Here is a 22,090-nt window from a genome sequence, read left to right as displayed (position 1 = left end):
TTTTGAAATCCCTGAAGTGGCGCTAACTAGGCTAGGCTGCAACCAATTTAGGCGGTTTGAAATTTAAAGTGATTCAAAGCACCCTCTTCAGTTGACAGAAAACTCTCAGTTGGATTTTGAAACACCAAGGCCCTGTCATAGCAGGACATATAGCAATGTGTACCTGGCTAATAAACAGTTTTTATTGAGTAATGATTTCTTTTTCTATTGCCTCAGTGGGTACTTTTAAATTGGCATATTGCAGCCTGCTCAGCATGTAATTTTATTATTTGGCAATTTTATTCTTTAAGGCACATCAGAAAACTGATCCTCAACCCTCCATAACCGAGTGTGAGAACAACCAATTGAACAGTCCTGTCATTGAAAGATCAATTATTTAATAATAACATGACACTACACAATTTTGAAGGAAGGTTGCATGTGAAAAAGTGTTAAAATATGAATGTGTGAACAAATCTAGCGCTGTGCGTAATGTAATAGTTACACTTTCATTCATATCTTTCATAAGAAATACACCAAATCTGATCCCCCAATAGCGGATCATATGGAAATTAAACCACCTATAGTATGTGGGATACACAGATAAACTTGAATCACATACTGTTTCGAAACCATTTAAATTTAAGGGTTCATTTTAATTTAAGAGTTAACAAAACATAATATAATAAAACGACGAGAACAGACCATTCAGCCCAACAATGCTTGTCATTTTCCTAACTAAGTTGTACCTAGTGCTCTGATTACCTACAGGCTAGATAGTATCGAACAACGTATCAAGCTTGGTCCTGAAAACTCCCACTACTACGTGACCTGGCAGGCTGTTCCACACATTGTCTACTTTCTGCATGAAAATAATGCTTCCTAAAGTTTATGCCGAATTTACCTTTTGCTAAGTTACTTTAATGTCCCCTCGTTCTACTAACAGAACTCAACCTGGAGAATCTCTTGTTGTTCACTTTGTTAATCTATCTTATGAATTTAAAAACCTCAATCAAATCACCACTAAGTCTCCTTTTCCTAAGCTTTAAGAAATCAAGCATCTGAAGTCTTTCCTCATAGCTTTTACCTTTCCATACCAGTAATCTATTTGGTCACCCTTCTTAGAACCTTTTCCAGAGCCTATATATCTTTCTTGTAGTACAGTCCCCAGAACTGCACACATTACTCCAAGTGTGGTCTACCAAATGTATAAGACAACTTATACTTTGGATTTATACTCAATACTTTCAGCTATATATCCCAGCATCCTGTTAGCCTTTTTTACTGCTACAGTACGGTGCCTAGAACCTGAAAGGCTTTAATCAGCCATTACTCCCAAGCCTTTTCAAACTGAGAACATTCCAATTTCATGAATCTCCTCATGTTTTTATTTACTACACATAGAACTTCACATTTAGCTATGTTGAATTTAGTTTGCCAGGCTTCTGCCCCACTCAGACTACTATAGGAGATTCCAAACTATTAGCGAGGCCTCCCAGTTTTGTATCATATAGAAATTTAACTAATGTACTTTCAATGTCCCTGCCAAGGTCATTGATATAAATGAGGAAGAGCACTGGTCTCAGCTCTGATCCTTGTGGGACTCCACTTCCCACAATACCCTGCTCAGATAAGATCCCGCCTACTACTCTTTGTGTTCTACCAGTACCCACCCTGAAATACATCCTGTAATTCCTATTGTCTCCATTTTACTAATAAGTCTTTCATGTGGTACCTTATCAAATGCTTTTTGTAAATCTAAGAATACAACATGATGAGCCCTGTTACAGTCAAAACACTTGGTAGCTTCTTCAAAGAACACTAAAAGGTTTGTCAGGCATGACCTTCCCTTGCAAAAACCATCCCTGGCTATCCCTTAGGATGTTGTTATTTTCAAGAAACAATTTTAACTTGCCTCTAATGATAGATTCCGGTATTTTACATGAGATGCAAGTAAAACTGACAGGCCTGTAGTTTCCTGGATGAGTACAGTCCGTTTTATTTTATATTGGTATTATATTACCTTGCTTCCAGTCCAATTTCTCCAATTTGTAGACTGTCTAAAAATACCTGCCAGTGTTTTAACGATGATCTCACCTAACTCATTATGTATCCTTGGGCATATGCCATCAGGGATTGCTGCCTTATTTGTCTTTAGTTCATTTAATTTATCCATGACTTCTTTATCCACTATATCAATATCTGCTAAGACATTCTCAGTAATGCCTTCCAGTCTATTAGTAACCTCCTCTCAAGTAAAACAGCAATATCCTTATTGTTATAACACAGTTAATTTTACAGTTGCAAAATAACATTCATAAGAATCCTCAAGCTGTTTAAACAAAAGTTTTGAACAGTTTAGTTTAAGACAGACCACTTGTTACATAGTGATGTATACTGGGACATATGTGTAATGTGAGTTTCTACTAGCAGATTTAGCTTTGGCTCCATAACCATTGTCTGTTTTGTGGCATTTGAGGTTGAAAATAGTATTTAAATCATTTTAAATCATGCTGACACAATTTTTGCATTTAAACTGCACTTTTGTATCTCAGGGGCTTGTACACCAAAATAGTGTTTCAACAGTGTGAGATTAAACCAGACTAGACCTGTTGACTGATCTTGACTGGTACTTAGGCACAATGCTTGGCGATGATGTGTTCATGTACACTGAAGGTAGAACGAACAGACAAACATTAGCTTGCTATTTGAATGTTAAAAGCAAGGTAGAGCTTAGCAACTCCTGAGAACATACAGCAAAACCAAAGCAAAATTAATTTCTGTCACTATACATCCAATGTCCATTGGCATACATGAATAAATAAAATTAGTTTGTTAATGGCTAAATCAATGCACTCAATTCAACAAATTACTGAGCCATTTAATGCTTTCAGATAGAGCAAGGTTTTGCAGTTAAAAATGCAATTAATCCATATAACATATATAAAAGTAAACGGCACATTTCTATAATGATGACTGCAAATGTAATACTGTATATTGCAAAATCAATGACTGTAAATGCTACAGAAAATCACAACACGTATCATGTTCTGTCACAGATTATTTAGTAAACCCATAGCACATTTCCAGTTTTTTTTAAGCTTATTGGTTTTCTTTGCAGCTGCATCAGCAAAAAAATCAGCAACAATTATTACAAGAACTAATGAAATGTGATAAAATTGATATTAGCATTGTCCACATTATGTCAACTGCAGCAAAAGACTAAATAATTATTGCGGCAAAATATAAAGCGCATCGAATATATCCTGACTGGAAATGTCCCGACATCACACTGGAAGCATTTTACTATCGTGCAGTAAACCTTATGCCTTACGTGGCCTTAAAATTAGCAGGATTTGACACTGCTCTCAGCGCTCAGAGTACGTACAGCAAGAACACGTGTCGAAGTGACTGAACTGTACATCACATTGTGCACTCCATACATTAAATATACCAATAGAAAAGACCCCTGGTGCCTTCAAAATTAATTGTAAAAAATTTCACCACGGTGTCTACCACCACCGTTTGTTTATTTGCAAGCACATCAGGGCCCAATTACCCGCATTATGATGATAGCTGAAATCAGACCACGGAGATGATTTCTCGAGCAGAGCCGCTGGAACAGAACGATCCACCTCCCCACCAACCACCTCGCCCCTGCGCTCCCTCATCTGCCTCCAGACAGGCTAATTAGGCATTTTCCCCCCGAATCGCACAGAGCCACGGGAGTCTTCATTCACCGCCACATTCCTGCGTCCTCGCTCTTTCTCCAGCTTCCTCCCTTTGTCTCAGAGTTGACAATATTAATCTGTTCTCCGCACAGTGAAAAAGTAACGCTCATTATCAGCCAGACACTCTCGGCCAATTAGGACAACTGACTTTGCCCTTTCTAAAACTGTAATCAGGAACATTAATTGCAAACATTTACTGTTTTTTTTTTTTGTTTGTTTGTTTGTTTGTTTGTTTGTTTATTTTAGTTAGATTTTTTAAAAATTGTTTTTGCACGTTTCTGTGTTTGTGCAAGAATGTGTGTCTGAACATATGCATATAAGAATGCATGTGTCTCACAGACTTTAAAAATATTTAAAAATCTATTTCCATCGCTTGACATCTTACATAGGGACAACGACACACTTTAAATTTCGTTTGAAAAAAAAAGAGATCGACTGATTGAGGGTCCCTTGGTCATGGTGGGTGTGTGCTAAATTGTGTGTAGCAACTCATCACTGTGAAACAATCAAGCTTTACCGGAAGGCTAATAATGGCAACTTTAAAGGAGAGAACCTCAAGCTAGACAAAATATCCAAACATGTAATTTGAATCAAAGCTATTGCATCAAAAAATATACATTGCTAGCTATACACAACAATATAAGTAATGATGCATGTGTACTAAAAGAAACACCTTAACATAGGCAAATGTGTACATATTCCGCAAAGCTGTACCACCACAAATTATTCTGAAAGTGAAGAAACCAATTAATCTATGTGCTTGACAACACACCATTTTCCGAATCCATACGAAGTATTGAAATTATGTATTTGTTGGCTACTCAGGAGCAGGACTGGTATGTTATCATTAAACAATTAATATGCATAAACGAATGAATATAAAAACAAATGCATAAAATTATCCACAAGACGATTTGTCCTAAATCCCAGGAGATCTACCAAGCATGCCCAGGGGTATTCATACCCCAGTTTGGGAACAAGGGTGATAAAAAATGTCTTCATTCCTCAGTGATACAGTACAGTGCCTAGTGCCTATTCAATTTCAACATATTGGCCTGTATTCAATCAACATTTGTCCTCTTTTGACTTATAACTACATGTGCTAGATATTTTCCTTAAAACCACAGTTTGGCAATACCTAAACATATTTTTCCATAATATATTAGTGTTTGTTAAGAAAAAAATCGACACATACATTTATTGGTGAGTTAAAGATAAGGACAACTGTTGATTGAATCCAGGTTCTTCTATTGAAAATGAGACACTAAACGTACCCCTATGAAAGTAAATACAATTGCAGTGAATATTTTCAGTGCAGTTTACCAAAATACTTCCATTTTTAATCAAAATATTTTCTCTTTCTCTTTCTTACTAAATTACAAATTATATTTTATTAGTTAGTAATTTATTTTTTGTTTGTTTTTCTTCATTTCATAATGACATAATTACATTTACAGCAATAGAAAATGCAGGACTACAGAATTTATTTCTAAAACATTGTGATTAGATAGTTTTTAAGAGGAAAACGCTTCTCTACATGCAGACTCCTAAACTCTCTCAAGTAAAAGCATCTCCTCATTTCTTCTCTCTGAATTCTTTTTTATTTTTACACCTCATCTTGTACATCTTAAGGGGATGTAGGCAACCTTGTAGGTTGTAGCCATAGAAACCAAAGAGGAACAAGACATACTAACAACTCATATGACCTGTAACTAAATCAGTGGCTGTAGGATTTAGGGTACTTTAATGGTATGTTCAGGTTCAGATTATGGCAACAACACCAGCAACACAAAGTAACCCATAGGAATAAAAAATGACCTTTGCGCTTCACGTTACAGTGTCTTCACACAGGTGTTAGGGCCTCGGTTGCAGTGTGTTAGATACTATGAATAAGATTTGAATATTATTTCCTCCTCTGTATAGTGCTTTCAGCACACTATTATCTACAGTTCAAATGTCACACCATTGGCTGTTGCTAGGACGCCCCATGTGGCCTGCTCTTCTGAATCACTGCTAACCCAATTCTTCAATGCGACCACTACGAGGCGTCACGCATATGTCATCTGTCTGTCATCTGCTGCAAAGATGTGAAAGTGTCAGGGGCTCCTGGATAAGACACTTGAATTTCGCGAAGCGACGCTCGCCACAAATCCAGTTCGCGCCCGTTTTGACGTGCCCGTGACGTGACCCCTCTCCGGACGTCGCGCAAAGTGATTGTAGGGTCTCTCTGGGAGGGAGTGTTTCGGTCTGGGTGATCGGGGGGGGGGGGAGGGTTTCTCCTTGTTTAATGTGAATCCCTCACACCGAATGTCAAACACCTGCAGTTTCCCCGTTGCCTCTGTCAGCTGCTCTGTCATCTGGGGAAACAACTGAGGAGCTCAGCTGGTAGAACACAGAGTAAGAGGGAGCAGCATTTGGCAGAGCGGGGGGAAAGACACTGCACTAATGGGACAGGACTGAAGTTCATTTGGGTATCAGAGGGCGCAGAATTGGCAGGTTTGATTCCCGGGTGGGACATGGCCATTGCACCCTTGAGCAAGGTACTGAACCTGCATTGCTTCAGTATATACTGTATACCCAGATTCAGTATATATACATATATAGTTTATATATGTAGAAATTAATGCAATGTAAATACTATGTATAAGTTGTGCAAGTCGCTAATAAGAGTGTCTGCTAAATGCCTATAATGTTATGTAAGGGACATGCTCCAGTCATGTTTTGTGCATACTGTTATGTTAGAAGCCTGTCTGAAACCTAAAGGGTAGCAACTAAATATTTTAAGAAATTGTAATTTATTGCTGTAATACAATTTACCACCAGCTTGCTCATTACCATCATTAGTTTGCTATTCATTTACGGACAGATTTGGATTAATCATTGACCTTGTCACTTTCAAGATGAGCAGGTGGTAAGGAGGAAACGCAAAGCCATGGACAGTGACATACAAAAACTGAGGCCAAACTTTGAATGGAAATTTTGTTTTTTTTTGTGCTGACAAAACCATAAATGTTTTTGTTACAAACATCAAAGATATATCTGCTTTCTCTTTTGCAACAGAACTCAGTGAATTAATTTAACATCGAAGGTCATGCTTACCTGTTATTATGCGCTCATTCTACATCTGGACTTTTTAGCTAATTTACATTTTAATTATTATCTTGTAAAGCACATTAGGTAGTTTACAGGAAGATCACCATAAAAATTAATTGTTTTATATAATCCTCAATAGCTGGGTATAGCCTATATGTTACAGTTCAGAACCGCTACAGTAGCTTATTTGAGTCTGCTGATGAGTCAGTCTGTTTGCAGCTGCAAGCCATTTTCAATACTACGCCCCATTTTAATCCACTTATTATCATTCCTCTGCTTTAGTGAGCAATAATACAACTGCTTTTTCATGTTCATCTCATTATATTTACAGTAGTAAATAAGACTTTCAACTATTTTTTCTGCATTTTAACACCTCACTTTTTCTGAATGGGCACAGGTACTAAATATATAGAGTGCAATGTGGTTTTGTATGTCACACAACATGATGCAACAAAAAAAATAATAAAGTTTAGGATTATCATTCATTGCTTTCACAATTTAAAATGTTTTGAATTTTTTTTAAATGACTCATGAGCATCTAAATTTGTTAATGATGTAAAATGGCAACCGTCCAAAGTTTTCATTCCAGGTAAGGGAGTCTGCTGAGTGAATATGACAGAAAATGTAGTGTTACTGTGAGGACACAGCTGCCAAACTCCCACACATAAGACACTGGAATCAAAATGAGACCTACTGCAGCTGGTGCGGACCTATGCTATTCTACTGAGCCTCTCTAAAGGGTCTGGCCATAACATCACAGGAGGAGTTCCCTTCCAGGACTACAGGCGATTATGTAAATTTCATCCATCCCACCTCTATTGCTCCTAGGCCACTATGTTATTATGGATTGCTTAATGTCATTTGAAGGGGTTTATGGTTTTCTGCCAAGTTTGTCTACATGTGAAGAGTCTTGAGACAGTGGACAGACTGGACACTGAACATGTTGTCTCCAGCACCAGTTTGGCCAGTCAGAGGACTGAGTGAGGCCAAAACTGAGATGAGCAGATTGGGAGCCAGATTTTCCAGAATGTTCCAAAAAATTAACAAACATGACATGCAAGTACATCTCAGGCATGGTCAGTAGCCGTGCAAACATTCACCAATCAAGTCAGAATTGGAGGTGAAAAGGCAGTGCCCCAAGGTAGTGAAGGAGATACCGTGCTGAGGTTCTGCCCTTCAGTGTTATCTTAGAGAGACCATGGCCTGTATTCAATCAACATGTGTCCTTTGACTTACTGTACAAGTAAAATTAAACATTATAATTCGTCTTCGCAAACTCAGTTTGAAGAGAATGCATTGGCCATGCTGTGCTTGTGAAGGGAAAAAAAAGCATTGCTTATAATTGTTAGTCAAAGTTAAGGACAAATGTTTATTGGATCGCAGTGTATGATGCGCTTCAGTCATTAAACTTCACGGCTCAGAAGGAAAAGGCCATTAACCTTGGTGCCCCAGTCAAACTGCAAATGTAAAGGCCATTGAGGACCACAGGACTATTGCTAACAATAATTACCATTATAAATTATCATTTATAATTGCCGTTCTCTGATCAGCGAAGCTTCCTCAGCTATGAGCAAGACAGTGGAGTGATGTCCTCTCAGCCTGCACTTCTCTCGTCCCACCCTCTCCTCCATCTCATTCCCTCGGTGCCCCAAACCTTCGCTTATAGATTCCTCCCACGTCCCCCCAGCAGTGCGAGAGTGATTTATTTTCTGGACTGGGGATGTATAACCCGAAGCCGCATAGTCTGTCTGCAATAGCGAAGCAGGTGGTGAAAGATGGAACCGCTGCACCCCCCCAACATCTCCAGTGAGTTCAGCGAGTGTCTGTTTCACCGGAGGAGAGGCTCTTCCCGTCACACTTGAGCCGACATAAGCCTCATACCGAAAGAGGGGAAGGACAGGAGGAACTCTCATCTAGCCTGCTGCCTGCTAGGAGAAAGGAACTCACATTATCGTCAACTGCATTATCCTAAACATAATTCCCTAAGCATATTATTATCAAGAAGCATTACCCATGACTGTGCTCAGTGTGTATCACCCAGACATAAACAAGACCTAGCCTTTACGAATCCTTTGTAATTGAAATGAAAGCAGCTTTCAATAATAATGTAGATTCAATTACAGTCATTTGTATTTTGTAACATCTTAGTCATAATAGTTATGCGCCGTGTAAATTTGTGTGTGCACGTGTTGAGGGAACTGTTTAAAAAGGCAAATGTATGAGAAGATGAAAGGTTATAGGTTAAATTGTGTATATGTCCGGCTCGTACACTTAGGTGAAAATACTGGTGTCGGAAATGTATTTGGATTCACATGAGTCACAAACAATCTGTTTGCTACTTTAGATGTAAGTAATGTAGTTTCTGCGGTGAGAGAAAAGTTGCCATCATGCAAATAACTTTTTTTTTGCCTGGAAAAACGGGGCTGCCAAAAATAAGAATGACCAAATGTTCAGTTGAAAAACTAGCAATGTTCCAACACAAAATACCATTTTAAAAAAATGGCACATCAGTACAAGGGAAAGGAATGATAAAGGGACTGACAATAGAATTACTCTCACCTAAAATGCACCTGAACAAAATCTCTTTGCAAATCCAAATGCTGAGGAGGAGACTAGCAATGGTATTAGCCTCAGGATCAGTATTCTGAGCGCAAATGGATAAGAATTCCAATGCGCATTCAAATGCTGAGGGTGTATGTGAAAGCTGCCTTAGCTTCTACCTCTACTGAACCAAATCCAAGTTTCTTCTCCTTTCATCAGATAGACAAAAAATACGGGCCCACGCAATCTCACAATTCAATGTTTCAGAATATATGATATACATAAATATACTCTACAATATACATTGTAAGTGCAATATACACTGCATTAATCAAAGGCTACAACAAAGGCAGCTGAAACACCATGTTTATGACCTCTTAAACTGTTTTTTTTTATTTTTAGCCTGTTGTATTTTAATATTTTAATGCGAAGGTCACACTTGCATTTTACAGGCTCTTTATGCGTGCTACAACACTGCAGTCTTCCGCTGCTCCTCACCCATGCATTGGCTGGGTGCAGCCCATTTTGCACCACTGAATAATTGCTTTTTGGTTCTGTGGATTCTGGGACAGCAGGGGGCGGATAGGGAAACACTCAACACACAGCGGCGTCTGAGCTACTTGAGGAAAATGAGCCGTTTACTTACCGAGGCACCATTCACAGAATATTCTAGCATGCATTTTTGAAAAGCCGGAGAACTGGATGAATTAAGGGACATTTTACAGTGAGGAGATTTGCAGGTTTTAAAGAGCACCCCCGTGGTGAGATCACTGGAGGGCTGTGTGTTTATTCTAAAACAACAACAACAAAAAAAAAAAACATCCAAATCACACCGGAGCAAAGCTTTATGGACAGGTATACCAACAACTTAATATGTTGCCATCTTTTATATTCGCATATTATGAGTTATTCCCAAGTAACACTATATGACCAAAAGTATCTGGACACCACCTTTAGATAATTAAATAAAATACATTATTTTTTAACATTTTACCACAGAAGGTCCTTAATTAGGGTAATGGAGTCTCCACATTGGAATTGCTTCAGTTCTGGTTCTATTGGTTCTGGCAGAAGACATCTCCAGATATACAACATCCAAACATGGCCACAGCCAGTGCTTGACAGACAGTTGGTGAGAAGAAATCCATCCCCCCTCCTTACTACAGCTTAAATTATTTCACTGTAAGCATTTGTGTACCTGCTATCTTTTGTAGATATACACACATGTACTTCAAACATTGTCCCTCCAGATATACAGTATAAAGATAAGCCCGGATTCATTCCAACCTGCTCAGTCAATATTGTAATTCTTTGCCTTGTCAGCCTATATTGTGGTCCCTATTAGCAAAAAATATACACATATGCCGATCCTTGCTTTCTACTTTTTTCTGTTCCAATAATACTCTTGCCAGAATAAATTAAACAAAGTTTCATGTTCTGCGAAAACTGAAATAATCAATCTTAAGACAAGCATTCAGATTTCATTTATGCATTATGCTACATCTGTGGTCAGTTGATGGAATATCGCAGGGAAACATTTTTGGATTTTATCAAACAACATTATGGTCCCTCCTCGTCAAAGACCACCAATAAGGTCCTTGTCACACACCTTCCTGCAACAGCACTGATATGCCCAGAATTATAGCCCACAATGCACTCTGGAGATAGAGTAAACAGCAGGTGTTGGGACTGAAGCAATGTTGACAAGGATCACTGCATTTCCAAAGCAAGAAGAATCACATGTGACAAAGCATGCTGATGTCATAATTTACATGTGCGTTCTCTCGGTGCATTTCTGACACCGCACGACCTTCAGCTGACCTCAGATAAATGCCTTTCTCGAGTGCATTTCCATGGTGGAAACACATACAAAAAAAATTCACCAGGCGGGTTTTGCGCCTTGACAGCTTATTTATTAAAATTACCCTGGCAAGCGAGTCATCCAGATGTCCAAGCATGCCCCCCGGACAGGCCGCCTCACTGTGGCAGGGCCATTATCCTAATCAGCCTCCATAACGCTAAGTGTCAAACACAGATACAATGAGAGCCTTTTTCCCCGGCACACAAGGCAAGGGGGCACTTAGCGTAGCATTGCTGGTGTCCGTTTTGCACGTACAGTACACAGACTCTGTCTTCTCGCATGTCATCCCTCACACTACAAACGACAGTAACGCAGAACTGGTACAGCAATGGACCTTGCTAATTTCAGCTAAACATGCTAGCCCGCATATTAACTCTGTCTAAATAGATTTGTGATGCCGTGGCACGCGAAAACATTCCAAATTAAAGCAAAGTGTTGAGAATTTAATTTAATGTCCTTCCCTCTCGGAAGAAGGGTGACATTTCGCGCCCAGAGGGGTTGGTGTTCGGGCAAGGTACCATGACGGGCTTCTTTGGCTTCGTCGCTCGCTCAGTTTAACACTTTGCTCTGCCTTCGGCGTCACCTTTGGCAGCGCAATCAAGGCTCCAATTGCCAAGCTGCGGGAGCCGTGGGAACTAATTGGGAGTCATTAGCATAACGACTTCCCCAGGAAGCCGAGAGCAGGGGCTGGGGAGGCTGCCGATTCCCAGAATTCCCCGCTTCCTTCTACGGAAATGGCCAACCCCTCTCTGTCCCTAACCACGTTTGCCAAATTGATCATCGTCGATTGGTGTGCCTCCCCCATGCCCGTCCTTGGCCATTTCCCAGTGCTCATCTTCAATCTCTTTTTTTAAACCACCTCTCTCAGTCCCACGTTTATTGTTTTATTTTTTCTCTGGTAGCTGTTCAAAGAAGTATGGCGTTGAATGCATATTTTTAATTTTAAAATGTAGTTTTAACTAACTTCATTAGGTGGGCATAAAAACATTCCCTCGGCCATAGTCAGAGAGGGGCAGTATATATTGAAGAGGTATGCCATCACTTTAAAAATTAAAGAACGCAACTGGTATTCAAAGGTTGCCTAAATTAATTAAATTCTAAATGTAGTTCACCATATTTCTAATAGGCCTAATAAATGCCTTAGCCAGCCCCTGTCTGTGTTTAATTGACTGTGACAAAGACTGAGTGATCACTACCTATGGATATAAAATGTTCTCCCGCTTTGTAATTATACAACTTTTGTAGGATGGCTGAGAACATCCACAGGGTCTGCTGGCTTTCATTGTTACTCAGCACATGAGTAGCACAGCAATTGATCAGTCGAAGCAGTTGATTACACAGTTAATTCAGGTCTTCTGGTTTCTTGGGACTGAGTCAGTCACTGATCTTAAGGACAAAACAAAAACCAGCAGACTCTCCTGTAGCTCTCCTGGACCAAGACTAGAGTATCACTGCAGAAAGAAAATCTATGTAAAAGCAGGTTTTTGTTTTAGCACAGCAAAATGACACCTGATTCTACTTAAGGTTTTGATTGAAGACCATGATTAGTTAATTAGTTGAATCATGAATTAATTGTGTTATTTAACTTTTTTTTGTGCATGTTAAATGTTATATAACTGCTCTCCTTTTTTATTTGAGCATTTACCACTACTTCTAACAAAACATAACATCCCCCTGTACAACATATAAAAACACTGTAGCATGTCCACGGCAGTAAGTAATCAAACTGAGTCTAATACGTGAGTGTCGCTTGTACAGTAAACATCGCTGTCAATCATCGTCCGTGCTTAATTAGTGGCAATTACTTTATCATCTTAGATTACCGAGGTGCCGCAAATGGGATAATTGCTTAAGAAGGGGCTTGAAAAGAGGCCATCAGGACCTCTAGCTGACGGAGCACTGAAGTACTGCACCAGGCGAGAAAACAAGGCGAGGCAAGCGGGTGACTGTAATACAGTAATAACACTCCAAACAGCAGCGGTCATCAAAATGTTTTCCTGACTTCCCTGGCTGTGAACCACGGTCGGCCAGTCATCGCAGAGTCATCTCTGATGTGTTCAGGGAACAGCATGCGTTATTCCCATCTGAAGGATCCAATCGAATCAAATCAAACAGTGTCACATAGCACATTTCACAAAGCATTCGTCACAATAAGCTTCAGATCATAGCCCTCCCTGAACTTCCGCGCACGCAAGCCCAGAGCAACAGCGGCAAGGAAGAACTCCATATCCAGAGCTGGTCACTCATATAAAGGACTAACTGGCAGGAATGGGTTGAATAGGCGCTGCGACTTTCAATTCAGTTCAATGCTTCATCGCCACGTTAACTTCGTAGTTGCCAGGGATTTGTTTCAGTGTGCCTATGGAACGTGAATTATATGGAGACATCATAGTTTCATAAAACAAAACCCTCCGTTAGAACACGAGCACAGAATAAATGCATGCACTTATCATAAATAAACCCGCGCATGCACACTGAATGCAGAAAAGATCAATTAAAATTACTGGGCACACGTCAGTTGCATAAGTAGTAAAGTGCCAGGTACATTCAAGTATTAATCCTATTACACAGGCCCGTTTGGTAGAGTGCTGGTGAGTTCCTGTGAAGTACTGATATTATTGCACAGTCGTAAGTCATACAGTGCTGCTGTGGACCCGTGAGGTGTTTAAAAAATGGGTAGCCTCAGGGTACGTGCTATTTCTAAAGTGTGAAGTTCTGGCTTTTATGCTCCTAAGTCTTTTACCTGAGTGGAGTGGATCAAAAAGGGGTGGAGGGGGGTGGGGTTGGCTGGGTCTGTGGGGTCATTTAAAATTTTCAGTCCTTTCTTCTGAATTGCGGGTCTGGTGGGGAGCTCAGTGCCAATGATCTTAAAAACTGTACATACAATCCTATCCAACTGTTTTTTTTTCACCCCATGAGCAGGAGTGTTGCTATAAAAGGCTGTTACAAGGTGAGAGTGGATTGCGTTACAGCTCTGTACAACTGAAGCCTCCCTTCTCTCCACCCCCTGAACTTCTGTGATGTGCTTTCTTAATGACGGTGACGCAGTTGTCCACCCAGTCATGAGAGGAGGAGATTGTTGTTCCCAGGAATTTAAAACTGTCTATGTGCTCCACCTCCTGACCACTAGTGATTAGAGACAGTAGCTCTCTTTCGCTCCTACGAAAGTCAACACAACAATATTAGCAGAATATTTTTGTGTGCGTACGTTGACATTTAGGGATTTCAAGGTAAGATTCATGTTCGTTTAAACAAGTACATCAAATGTTTTTCGTGGCCTCAATTCCAACAGGATTTGTCATGAGAATAAGTTGTGGTCATAATTAATTTTCTAAACACCCTGGTAATTATTGCCATTCATTGGTTAGGATATCCCTCTTTTAAACTTTAAAAAAAAAAAAACTTTTCATAGAGTTTGAAGAGGAAGCTTGATGAAGAAATAACGCAGCGGCATCCCTTAAGTATCTGAAAGAATGGACAGCTCAGCTTATCAGTTTGGCTATAATGATGATAAACAGCAATTAAACAACATTAGCGTCACATCATTAATATTAGAAACTGAACGTTGCCTGATAACAGACAGCACATAATTCTTCGGGCAAATCTCAATGCTTTATTATTTTGTCAATATCTATCATATTTCTTCTTTGTCCCAGGTGCTTATGAGGACATTTGCACAATAAACATCCCTCCCTGCAAAATGTATCACCATCAGAGGACTGATAATACTGGCTAAAAATACCTTGGTGTCTGAAAGCACCATTTATTATTTTTGAGGTTGGCTCTTTTTTGAGTAACTCAGTGAAGAGTCACCACTGGTGTCTCGGTTGATGAAAGGAATAGACTTAGATCATTTAAGGGCAACAAGGGCTATTCTAAAATAAGCTCTGAAAAGTTGTTTGGTTAGACACGCCAAATAACTGCAATTTACAACCATTTCTCCATTATTTAAATTTTTAAACCTAAAACACTTTTTCCAATAGAGAAATAGAAAATTTATATTTTATGCCCCGGTATGATATTAATTATTTACTTCATCCTATTTCTTTTTAAAGAGTTTTGTCACTCCAAAATTGGAAATGAACTCATTGAACTGTCTTAACAAAGTAAATTGTTGTTGTTCTATTATGAATCATTGAAAGATAATTAAAGCATGTCGCCCTGTGGGCGAATTGCAAACTTACTATATTTGTAACTGTATAATGATGGACTAGGTATAAAATGGGATGTAATTCATACATGAATCACCTGATATAGACATAAATACTCTCAAATTAAAGAAGACATACTGCACTGCATTGAATGAACTGCATTAAATGACATTTCCTTCTAATTAACTGTAACATTTGGAAAAACATGTAAAAAATCATTTGGATACTACTTTATCCTCTCAATAATCCTGATGGATTTACTTGAGCTAATTCAAATCAGCGCATAACGTAATTATATCTACGGTCTCCATACTTAACTGGCCTTCCTGATAGAAAAAAAAAAACATTACGCGGTGCTAGCCACATAAAAGCCAAGCATGCCGCAATTACTACAGACAAACAAAATGATTAACCGAGACAGGCAGATTACCCTGTTCTTTCCCGTTCTCGTAACGAGGAAGTGACGCCGCTACCGGGGAAAAGGCCGCGGGCCCAAACGAAAAGCGCGAGAACGCGCAACGAAAGGATCGATTGATTAAAAACCGCGTCAGTCCTCCGAGGTACGCGGAGCGCACTCGCGCTGAGAGCCCTGAGCCGCGGCGGCAAACTGTGTCAGTAGGTAACACAGTCACGCGTGAGCTCACCGCCAGACCTCACATTGTTTATGGCTGGTGACTTGTGAACGCGTTCAGCGCCAGATGTACAGTACACGCGCTCAGTCAGGCCATTTTCCTGATTGCAGTGCGGGGCTCAGCTGGGGGACCCGCTTGTCCGCATGACATAAAACGTTCATCATCCATCCAACGTACAGTTAAGACAGGCAGTTAAGCATTTATAGTATCTCATCGCACTTCGTGCATTGACTACATAGCATTCGGATTGACCACAGTTCCCGAGAGCTCCAGAGAGTTTTCGACAGAAAGAATTTCAGGTAAAGCTAACTTGTCTGCAAATACAAAGACCGGAGAATCAACATTGATCATAGGTGTGTGTGTGCGTGTTTGGGGTGGGGTGGGGTGGGGGGGGCGGTATCGAATGGATTGATGTATCTCACAAAGAACGTCCACAGTCCCATTCAATAAAAGTTATTGTTTGCAACGTTTCTGGTTCAATAATGCTTAGACAGACCGCTGACAGATTTCCCCCGTCATTTTATCCGAGGTTTCAATGTGTCAGACATCTTGTGTGAGCTCTCATAAATAACAGTGTCAGGGAGAAGGAGAGAGAATGTCTCACATTTCAATGTTGGTATGTGAGAGTACGATGCAGAAATAAATCCTCTGCTATCAAAGTCAACTGAAAATGTAAATTCTACAGCACAATTGCATCAGTCAAGGATGCAGACTACATTTCTTCAAATGCACACTGCCGCAGAAGTCCAAGATGAAATGATCCAAAACTGGAGCAGTCTCATTCAGTATTCAAGCCCAGAGAGAGAGACCAGAGAGAATCCACCGAGTGCCAGCGCTCATCACAAGAACAAAATGTCCAGTTATCTTGCAACAAAGGGGCTTATATTCGAGAAAAAATGCAACTGAATGAAATAAACAGGGAAGCAACAGCCTTTACCAAATGTATCAAACCGCTTTGGAGGTAAATTCTTTCGGAGCATGTCAGAGATGTTCTGGACTCTGAAGCGTCAGCTTTGGTTCAACGATTCTGTTAAAGGGAGTCTGCTGTGTCAAACTCAGCCCAACTTTATTTAGCTCAGAGGACATTACAGGACATTTTGGACATTACAGTCCATACGTATTAGCGCATGGCAAAGAAATAATTTTTAAAGACAGCTCCAGCCTGCTTCCTCGCTCTGAGTCCAAGGGATCGCTCCAGCCCTGTCCCTCTCTCCGTGGTCATGGACTGCTTCAGCCCGGTTCCTCCCCTGCCCATGCATTGACACAGGCTGGAGCTCCAGATATATCACCCAGCCCCTTGAAACTGCACTGAACTATACAATTTGGTCTTCTATTATGCCTGTTAGCAATTACCTTAACTGTAACCTGCGTAACCTGTGTAATTTGCTAATAGATCCCTTATAGCATTTCTGCTACATTCCATTCTACCACTACTTTATACTAGGGCGGCCAGTGGAGGACTCTATCGTCTGGGTTCCTCCAAGAGTTTTTCCCATCGGGGAGTTTTTTCTTGCCATCATTTGAGGTTTTTCTCCCCCAAATGGCAAGCAGAAACCTCTTCTGCTTGCCATTTGGGGGTTCAGGCCTGGTGCTTGCTCTGTTTGCTACTTTTGCTTCTTGCCTTGCTACTCTGCAAAGCGTCTTTGTGACAGTTCTCAGTAAAAAGCGCCATGCAAATCAAACTGAACTGAATTGAACTGAATCACAGCGGACTCACCTGCAGGTAATGACAAGGCCTCAGGGATGGCTTCAGGTCCTGGTGCATCATGGGTTTCTCCAGGTTGAGGGAGGACTTGCGGTAGGCCTCCTTGGCCTGGCTGACGGTGAGCGTGGACCAGGAGCTCCTCTTCATGAACTTGCCCTCGGGGGCCATGGCCAGGCCCTCGCAGGCCGAGCACTTGACGTCGTTGTTGCTCTTGGAGGTCTTGAGGGTGAGGTCGCCGAAGTGGTGGCTCTGCATGGACTCCGGGTAGCAGTGGCCGGCGTGGTCCGGGTGGTGGCGGCTCATGACGCTGGGCGTGCGGTAGGTGCTGTCGCTGTCCAGGTTGTCGTCGGAGCTCCACCAGCCGCCCACGCCCGAGCGGTGCTTGCGCTCCTTGCTCTTGCTCCGCTTGCTGCCGTGCTTGGAGTGGTGGCCGTGGCCGTGGTGGTGGTGGCCGCCGCCCCCGCCGCCGCCCTCCCCCTTGGTGCCGTTCATCTTGGACGAGCCCTCCAGCGAGTGGGACTTGGTGAAGAGCTTCTGCACGGAGTGGACGAGGTGGCGGATGCGGCCGGGGCTCTCGCTGCGCTGCTCAGCGGCGGCGGCGGCGGCGGTGGCCGAGGCGCGCTGGTACTGCAGCGTGTGGAAGCCGTCGCGGTGCAAGGGCAGCTGCTTCTCGAACTGCTCCAGCAGGTTGGCGGGGATGCGGTTGCTCTTGGAGCTGACGTGGTGCGAGGAGGCGGAGGTGGAGACGGCGGCGGCGGAGACGGAGACGGCGGCGGCGGCGGCGGCGCAGTCGTCGCGCGTGGCCGTGTCGTAGTACTGGGAGCTGTAGTGCATCCTGGGAAAGGTGCTGCTGGAGACGTGGTCGGCCCCGCCTCCGCCGCCGCCGCCGCCGCCGCTGCCGCCGGGCATGCCGACGGGCATCATCATGCAGTCGGAGTGGATGGAGCTGCGGGGCGAGTAGCGGTGGTGGTAGTCCATGGGGCAGCTCTCCGTCGGGCTGAGCAGGTAGGAGTGGCGGGTGTCATGGTGGATGTGGTGGTCGTGGGAGTGCTCGCACTCGGCCAGGCTGCAGGTGTGCCCCGCCGGGAGGTGGTGCTGGGCGCGGCCGCCGGATAAGCCCTTCATGTTCCTGGGTGGAGGAGAGTGACTGTCTTCATCGAAGTGCGGAGACGGCGACCATGAATACAGCTGGTCTGTCAAAGACAGGCAAATGAAGAAGAAGCGAATTCAGAATCAGTAGCTCATAATCCAGTGTTGTACAAGTTCTATACATTTAATATGTTCTATAAATAAATATAAAGAAACTGTCATTTCTCACTGACCATACGGTACATGTTTATAGTGACAATCAACATTGGCTAATATAGTGGTCATAGTGAGATTTTCAGTTTTGTGGAACTAACTTTCCACGTTTCAGTGCCATAGTGATTAATAGGGCCTGGTGGGTTTCAGGTAAATGTTTCTCATGAGACATAACTTTCACAAATATGCAAAATACATGCTCAAACCACATTATCATGGGTGGCTTTTCTTTAATCCACACTGAAATGGAAGTGTATTCCCACCTATATGACCCCCCCCCGGAACATGTTCAGCAAATTCACGGATAATACAACGGAAGTCAGCTTTCCTGTCAGACTCAATCAAACAATGGCAGCACAAAAACCACAGAGGGGAAGAAATGTGAGTACCTTACTGTAAATTACCCTGTCACATCTGAGAGGGTGATGTTTTGACGATGGGAATCAAGCACATTGTAATTGCCATAGAAAAAATTAAAAATAAAAACAAAATGCTTAAAGGCCAGCTACGTCCAGGCGTATGGCAGCTGGATAAGAAGCGCAAGGAGGATACTAAATAGAATAATTGCAGGATCTGAGTCATTCGAATAGCCATTCAGTAAATGAATAGTGCCTCCAAGCTTCAATGAAAACATGATTAAACATGGGACGTCAAGCAACAATTATTTTGTTACTTTCTTTTCTAGCTAGCTCTGACGAAGGTCTTCGTCCGAAAGCCCAGCTTCTTGATAAATGTTTGTGAAATTAGCAATGGAGAAAATGTGCAAATGTCCTTCTTTTTGTCCTTATTGTTTTGCATCCAGCAGTTTTTTTCTGAATTTCCATTTATTCACTTGGAAAATAAACCATTTGATAGACTGCAGTGACCCTCAAAATTATGATTCGCCAGCTGTGAATACTGTGGGGATATACGTAAAATTTATCAGAAGTGGATCACACGTGGTATGGCCCCATGGGGTGTCAAGGTAGCACTAGCGACTACAAAAGCTCCCATCGATACTAAAGCATTGAAACACTCCTACACTGTCTGGTTCTCACAGGTGAGTGGTTATTAAACACTGTGCTGACATCCAGGCAGGTCCCCAACGCCTTACAGTTACCAGCCACAGAATTGCTGTCGCCGTGTATTTTCTTCTCGCTGTTCAGAAGAGACCCCACGTCTCACGCTCTGTAAGAGCACGGACACAGGGAGGTCCCATCCTTCTGCATCGCCTCACCGTAACCTGACCTCTTCCAGACAGTTTCACACATCCCTGCCTCCACCCAATCCGTAAGACCGGACTGGCAATCGATGAAACAGTAAAAACAGACCCGTCGCAGGTTCGCTTGTCTCTGGCTCTCTTAGGGCGGGTCTAATTTATACGACTTTCTCACGGGATAAGACGACGGGAGTTCGGATGCCCTCTCACACCTCACGATGTTCAAACTGTGACAACCGATTGGACGATAGCATACACTATACGAGCTCCTGGCAAGATCAGATCACGTTACAGCTGGCAAAGCACAGCAAAACGTCATACATGGAGCCACCTCCTCAATCCAACGGGAATTGAAACGCAGAATTGGCTCGCATGACCTCTCACACCTGGCGAATTCAAGCCGACTGCGCTGGAATTTTTTTAAACATGGCAAAAAAAGATTGGGAGCCCATAAGACAAATCAAATTGGTTCGAAATGGTATCTCATGCCTTGCGAGTTGCGGTGTGAAGACCAAACATTTTTTCGAACAATGTAGTTCCGATCTGAAAAGAGCAATCGGGAGCCCGCAACTCGTATAGTGTATGCATGCCCTTAGTGATGCTATTCCTCTCTGGGATGAGGTGGGGTTCGGGGATGGGGGGTTACGTTTCTTCACATGTGCAGGCCCCATAAATTCTGGGAGCTCAAACACAGAATAGGTACTAAGGCTGTCAAAACTGCCATGAAATTGAGTTGGAATATTAGCTTTTGTAATTCGTTAGAGTTTGAATATATTCAAATATAATTTGCCTATAATTCACAAAAATAAGCTGCTTATTGTCGGGCGCAATATGCACATGGCGCTCCCTCTAAACTGGCCTACGCGTTATTTTCCACGAGCGGGCAGTAGAATAGAGGACATCGGTGAACTTTCATATTAGGTTACTACATCTAGGGCTTCATTTATAAAACATATTTTAGATCAACTTTGTGGCGCGTATATAAAAAATCAAATCACGTCAAAGTAATTATTTATAAAATTTCAACATGACTCGATTTGACCGTGGAAACGGTTGTGGCTCTACGTCAGGTCTTCATTTCGCGTATGCACTCAGGTTCATTTTATAAACGAGCCCCCTGCAGTCTCTATAGCCTAATACGCAAATGCATAAAGCACTTTCTTGTGGATGTAATTTGCCACAACTCGGCATTTATTAATCACAATAATAGGGAAATTATTATTTATAGGAAATCCCTGTTTATTTCGTAACACAAAAACTATTCAAACGGCTAATACCTGTAGCCTAAAACAACATAGGACGGAGTGTGGCACAGTGGGTAAAGAACTGCGCTTGTAACCGAAAGGTCGCAGGTTCGATTCCCGGGTAAGGACACTGCCGTTGTACCCTTGAACCTGCATTGCTTCAGTATATATCCAGCTGTATAAATGGATACAATGTAAAGTGCTATGTAAAAAGCTGTGTAAGTCGCTCTGAATAAGAGCGTCTGCTAAATGCCTGTAATGTAATGTAATAACATAAATTACTTACTCGGTTTAGTCTAACTTCTTTCATCATCCAATTTTATCAAAATCTTTAGAACAGAAAGGAAACATAGCCTGCCATGGGTACATTATTTAGCCTAAATTGTTAGCTGATCAGACCTGTTGAACGAAGTGAAAAAAAGAGACTGGCTCGCGAGGCTAGCTGACCAGTAACGTTAGGTGTCCATGGAGCTGAAAGTATCACCGGAGGTTATTGGCAAGGAAAACCAGACGATCCACCTGCTCTGGATCCAGGGCAGAACGTTTTTTGTTGACAGAGGAAGTAACGTTAGCACAGGAAATGAACTTTGCGTGCATGAACATGATTCGCCGCATGAAATTAAAGCCTGTATATTCATGTTAATTACAAAACG

General features: G+C 41.8%; 1 protein-coding gene across 1 annotated transcript in view; it reads right to left on the bottom strand.

Moving 5' to 3' along the window:
* Window positions 1-22,090, bottom strand: part of dlgap2b (discs, large (Drosophila) homolog-associated protein 2b) — a 130,295-nt gene that overhangs the window by 23,186 nt on the left and 85,019 nt on the right. The window contains exon 3 of the mRNA XM_064339752.1: window positions 17,706-18,886. Within this exon, the coding sequence (XP_064195822.1) occupies window positions 17,706-18,886 (1,181 nt within the window). The remainder of the gene's footprint in view (window positions 1-17,705; window positions 18,887-22,090) is intronic.

The sequence above is a fragment of the Anguilla rostrata genome, chromosome 6, assembly GCF_018555375.3.
Source record: "Anguilla rostrata isolate EN2019 chromosome 6, ASM1855537v3, whole genome shotgun sequence".
In the NCBI taxonomy this organism is placed as follows: Eukaryota; Metazoa; Chordata; class Actinopteri; order Anguilliformes; family Anguillidae; genus Anguilla; species Anguilla rostrata.
The sequence above is the reverse complement of the archived record's forward strand: the minus strand, read 5'-3'. Positions and strand labels throughout refer to the sequence as shown.